Source organism: Sinocyclocheilus anshuiensis, unplaced genomic scaffold (genome assembly GCF_001515605.1).
Source record: "Sinocyclocheilus anshuiensis isolate Anshui unplaced genomic scaffold, SAMN03320099.WGS_v1.1 scaffold1072, whole genome shotgun sequence".
Lineage (NCBI taxonomy): Eukaryota > Metazoa > Chordata > Actinopteri > Cypriniformes > Cyprinidae > Sinocyclocheilus > Sinocyclocheilus anshuiensis.
Window position 1 is genome coordinate 381,371 of NW_015548242.1, and position 6,221 is coordinate 387,591.

General features: G+C 36.7%; 1 protein-coding gene across 2 annotated transcripts in view; it reads right to left on the reverse strand.

Moving 5' to 3' along the window:
- LOC107655068 (protein shisa-4-like) overlaps nt 1–3,596 on the reverse strand; it is a 7,061-nt gene extending 3,465 nt beyond the window's left edge. For both annotated transcript variants that reach the window (XM_016442467.1, XM_016442465.1), the window contains exons 1-4: nt 3,130–3,596; nt 1,981–2,158; nt 1,520–1,656; nt 591–779 (exon numbers count right to left, since the gene is read on the reverse strand). In XM_016442467.1, coding sequence (XP_016297953.1) covers nt 591–779; nt 1,520–1,656; nt 1,981–2,158; nt 3,130–3,187 — 562 coding nt within the window. In that variant the 5' untranslated portion in view covers nt 3,188–3,596. The remainder of the gene's footprint in view (nt 1–590; nt 780–1,519; nt 1,657–1,980; nt 2,159–3,129) is intronic.
- Between the last annotated feature and the right edge of the window lie 2,625 nt (nt 3,597–6,221).

A 6,221-nucleotide genomic window follows, 5' to 3' on the forward strand; every position in this document is an offset into this window, starting at 1 on the left:
CTGACATGGCTGCTTCAACACTAACTGCGGTTACTGAAACCACGCCTTCTTTCTTTGCGTGCACATTTGGGCGGCATTATGCAAATATTTCCACATAGTGAGGTAGATATGTGGGGGCGTGTTAGAACGAGCCGTTTTAGGGGGGCGTGGCAGAGTCTTAACTTTGATAAAGTATATCTCTTTGTTTTTGAGACTTTAGTCTTTGCAACTTCAGGGATCTTATCTATGCACAATCAGCTTGTAACACTCCAAAGAGAAAGGAAAACTTGAAATCGCATCATATGACCCCTTTAATTCCTTTTCAACTGAATAAAGAAAGACATGAACAACTTGGATGACATGGGGGTGAGTAAATTACCAGGACATTTTTATTCTGGAAGTTAACTAATCCTTTAATGTGGAAAAGGGAACTTCAGATTATTAAAATGTTCCTGACACTAAGAAAAAATGGTTCTTTTAAGATCTGTTCGCTGAAAGCTTCTTTGGGAAACCCAAAAAAGCTCTTCTATTGAATTACTGTGAAACCCCCTTTTGCTACCTTTGTTTTTAAGAGTGTAGTATGTGATCTCTGACAGAGGCCATTTGAATACCTGCTTGACTGTATCCTGCGTCAGGAGGATTGGGAGGATAAGGACCCTGGGGCATCATAGGATAATGGTGGGGGACACCTGGATATTGCAGCACCATTGGATATCCAGGATAATCAGGATGTCCAATGGGTTTACCAGAAGCATCGTACATGTGCTCCACAGGATAGCTGGCCATTGGAATATGCTGGGCTAAAAAATTGAGACTTGCGTTAGTAGGTGATGATTTTTATTCTTTGTAAGAATAAGTTCATGCAAACAAGCATTTTGAACATTAGCCATGGCATTGCAACAGAAAGCCAGTGGTTAAATAAGTATGCTAACAAAGAGCAATGCAATTGTAATACTAGAAAGAGAAATAAGTCAAGTCAAATTTATTTATATAATGCTTTAACAATACACATTGTTTTAGAAAAACATGACAATTCTTATTAACTTCATGCCTTATAGCCACATTTAGCAGATTAGAACTGGGCGATAATATAGTTGCATGATATGAACAATCAAGCAGTTGTGATTTGCTATATAGTATATAATGTGAGTGCACTGTATGTACAGTATATGGAAAAAGTTGGACTTTACAAATAGAGCTGTGCGATAATACACTTTACATTTTATATATCCAACTTTAAGTATATTGATGTAATATAAAACAGTTTCCTTTTCCTTTTCCAGTTTTGCTTGATATTATATCCAGCTTTATGTGAGTGTACTGTATATATCCAGGTAAGATTGGATGTACTTACATGATATAGTTGTTGTATATCATGCAATAACAACAATCCAACAGCAAAACGAAAAAATAAATTCAAATACATGCTAAATATTACATAAAATACAGATTTTTTTCTTTGTTTATTTTGAATTAATATCATATGTATTTGTAGTAAATTCACAGTGGACTGTGAAGAGAATAAAGTAATTGCATTTACCTTCATAAGGAGTTCTGCCACGTTGCTGGCGACGCTGGTACAGGTAACAACAGGAACACATGAAGCAACAGACCATGGTTGCTATAGCAGCCACAAAGAGCAGGATCGATGAAGCAATGCCAGCTATAGTGGAAGGGCTGAGAGAGGCAGGACAGAAAACTTCACTGATCTTATCCAACACCAATTCTGAATGATCTGACTTCTCTGGGAGCAACTCACAGAAAAATCACTTTGGACAAAAGCATCTGCTAAATGAATAAATGTAAAATAAAACACTTTCTCTTAGGTTTAGCAATTAGCACCTTTACCATTAAGATTAGCACTTCTTTTATAACAGTCATACTTTTGCTCAGCCATCTTTAAAAACAAATGAGTTTTATTTATATAGTAGTCTAATGTGAGGTTAATGAGCCTCTCTAGGCCACTAAGTGGTCAATAATCTAGAATCTTGAAAAGTGTACCTGAGATGGAACAGCATGCAGCGCTTCTGTCCCGCCTCGGTGATCATCTTAAAGCCATCCAGGCAGCAGTAACGGCGGTGACAGTTCCCACAGCAGAAGGTTATGAGCGGGCAATCAAAGCCATTATGCCAGGTGCCATTTTTGTCCACGTACCACAAGCAGTCCTCATTTGCACTCACTAAAAGAAATAAAACAAAACTGGTGGTTATAAATATCAAAATACTAACAAATATTGGATATCAGATTCTGAAGGTGATGCCAAATCCTATAAAACTCGGAAATTACAGTTATAAAATAAAATAAAATAATATAATAATTGTAGGTTGTCCTACAAATTTACAGCATTAACATAAAAAAAATCTGGTAAAAAATGGTTTCATTATAAATTTTAATATAATATTTGAGGAACGGGAACATTTAGTAATGTAATATGCATTAATCAATAAAACACATATTGTAATCTGTTATTACATAATAAATTGAATGTATACAGACACACACACACACACACACATTTAAATGTTAATACTGAACATTAACAAAAACCTAAATAGAAAGAGGGGCAATTAATGCACTATGAGCACATTAATTCATCAGTACATTAATCATTAATTCATGATTATTTAAATCCGGAGGCCCTCACTTAATTAACCCAAAATAATGACTTAAGTGCCGCTGAGAAAGTAATTTCTTACAATTATTTTGAGTAAAAACCTCTTAAAACATCGAAAGACAGTTTTTAGCAGAAATTGCATCTTTGTTTTGATCTTCAGTTGCAGCATCTTATATGTAGGTCAGTTAACCACCTGCTTCAAGTTCTCAGCTCTTGGATTACGTTTCAGTTACTGCTCTGCGGTGAATGACCTACCTATACAGAATGCAGAACAACAACCGCAGCCTCATGTGAATTTACAAATCTGAGGGGTTTGAGAGCTGTTGCTATAGAAATGACATATTCTGGTTTATAGCCATGTTAATTACATGGCAGCTATGTCTATATAAATTGCATTAGATAAGAGCTGTTACATGGCATCTGAGTAATATAATGCTTTTCTCGCTGATGACGATAACACATTATAAACAGAAGCATGTTTCTAAGTACATGTTTGCAGCAATGAGGCCTATGAAGAAACTACAATATCGTCTTACCCTGCCAAGCAGAGAAAATAACATAAAGGACCGGTATAATGACGGCGTAGAAGGACATCCTGCTTCCAGTACACCTTTCGTTACACCAGACAAAAACGGTTACATCTGCATCCTTTGAAAAAGGGCCTTAAAATGATATAATCTGCCACGTCTCGCAGATAGCGGAGCTCCGGATCAAGCGGCTTCGTGATCAACATGCGATCTGTGTGGAATGACACACCGCCCGTGACGCTACACCTCCAGTACCAGCCTCCTCATTGATGAAATAAATCAAAGGACGTTAATTTCGCCAGGACAACGCATAGAATGCGTGTAAATTACGAGTGCAAATGATGGAATTATTCAGGAGATTGACCGCAGACGCGCGAAATTCCACGAGGAAAAATGGAACCCGTGGGCTCCTGTAGCAGCGTGCCTCGGCCCCTCTGAATAGTTAACATTTCTGGAGATAATAAATACATTCATTCACATTATATGTAGAGAATACACTGTATCTTTTCTGAAAGGATGAGGGTTATGTTACAGTTAATGAAATGTATCCAAGTTCGCAAATTTACACACACACACACACACACACACACACACACACACACACACACACAACTTTTACTTTTACTTTTACTCCACTACATTTACTAATTAAAATGTATACATTTACTCCGATACATTTCCCCGAAGCATATTCGTTACTTACTACAAATATAAAGTCAGAAGAACACGGACTGCAGGAAAGCAGGTTTGACGAATCAGTGGTCTGGCGTCTGCAAGTTAGACTCCTAAAAAACACCTCATGTGCAAACAAGCGCGCGCACAACCGCAGATGATTTAATTTTCCACTCAAATCGAGTCTGGGGTGTGCGATACAGCATCGTCTATTAGTCTATTAAAACTCAAAATTCAATGCGTTCTAAATTGTAGATGGCAAAAATGCTTCTGTATGCATTTTATATTTATATAATTTAATATAGTTAACAATCTATCACACAGAGAGTACCGTTTTTCTGCACATATTAGCATGATAACAAATATAACAATAATTTTATACAAGTTCAGTAAAGTTAGCAATAATTGACTTACATCAAAACATTATTTTATGTTCCTGTGGCTCAGTGGTAGAGCATTGTTAGCAGCGCAAAAGGTCGTGGGTTCGATTCCCAGGGAACACACATACTGATAAAAAATGTATAGCCTTAATGCACTGCTTCTTTTCCATTTTGCATTTACTTGTACTTTTACTTTCAATACTGAAGTATGTTTAAGATTTAAAAAATACTTGTCGTACTCAAGTACAATAAATATCACATACTTTAAGACTTTTACTTGAGTAATATTCTAAACGGTTACTTCAACCAAAGTAATTTTCTGGTAAGATATCTGTACTTTTACTCGAGTATGGCTTTAAGGTACTTTATACACCACTGCACACACACACACACACACACACACTCTGTTGCAAAAGGCTTGGAAGTGTCTAAAATGACTGCACCCATATGTACATGTCATTGGTGTTTGGTGATAAGTTTTGGCTCAAGGTTTGCATTTAAAGACACACTCACACCAGAGGTGTTCAACTGAGATTAGGACATAGCTTTCTGCAGACCAGTCAAGTTCTTCCACACTGACTGAATCAAACATTTCTTTTTGAACCTTGCCTTATACACAGAGGCATTGTCATGTTAGAATAGAAAAGGGTCTTGTTCAAACTGTTGTTATAAAATTAGAAGCACACAATTCCCTAGAATATCATTATATGCTTTAACATAAAAATTTGTACTCATGGAAATTACTAAAGTAGTCAAACCGGTTCATTAGAAGGGGGTGTCGCAATACTTTTGTCCATATAGTGTATATACATACATACAAAGTGTTGTGATACCTAGACAGGAGAGCTCTAGGAGTATTGTAGTAGTGCTGGGCGGTATGGCCAAAAATGTATATCACGGTATTTTTCAAAATTATTCCGGTTTCACGGTACATGACGGTATTTTTTTTCATGCATGACCGGGTGTTAACCATATTTTCTACTGATTGAGAGAGGAAATACTGATACAATCAGTAAGCGACAGGTGCTAGGAAACGCTGTTTTGTACTCATTTATTGAAGAGTCGGCTGCGGTGCGCTGCTTCTCTGCCGCTCACTGCACAGAACAGACGCCGAGAGAGGTGACACTTCTCCGGGAAAGTCAGACCTCGCGTTCGCGGGACAGCACTGGCGAAATCTTCCAACTGAACCATAGCTAAGGTTTATCCAAAAAAGTCGCTAGGTTTGTCAGTATGAATATTCTATGGGAAAAAAGCCGCTAAAAGGGTCTGAAAGTTGCTAAATCTAGTGCTAAAGTCGGGCTTGTGTGTATGTGAGACGCGGGAGCTGATGGCAGGGGGCGGTGGATATTGTGGATGAGTTCTTCTGTGTCATCACGTTCCATTAGTTCTACAGCTTCAGTTTCGGAACTCTCACGCTTAGTAACACATACAGCTGTTCCCTCACCACAGTGCAACAGTGATAAGGGACCCCTTCCAAACAGTGTCGCGTTCCGAACCTTGTTTAAGTGACATACACCGGTATTGCGGTATTTTAAAAATTCATATAACAAAAATAAACACCGGTATTCGGTATGAACCGCTAAACCGCCCAGCACTATATTGTAGTATATTTTGTTTCATCACCTCTAACTGAAACTTTGATAAAATATTCCCATATTCGTTTAATACAAAGTAGTTTTAAAATATACAACTTAAATGAGTAAACTTTATCATTTAAACTATTCAATTATTTACATATTTATTTTAAAATAATGAAGTCCATATTTTACTAAATCTTAATTTAGTTATTAAATGTATTTTTTAAACAAAACTGAGGCCACATTTGTTAGCAAAACAATGCGTAGTAGCATAATATATATATCCTATATGTAATATATAAAATTAAAATAGCTATTTGCACGTGCATAATCAAATCAGTTAAATGTCAATGGCAATGTAGTCACTAACATTTTTTGCAAAACACAAACAAACTTTCAAACAGATGTCTAAATCTGCAAAAACTTAATTTTGAATATAGACACTTAAAATTCAGACCTTTTACAGGCCTTT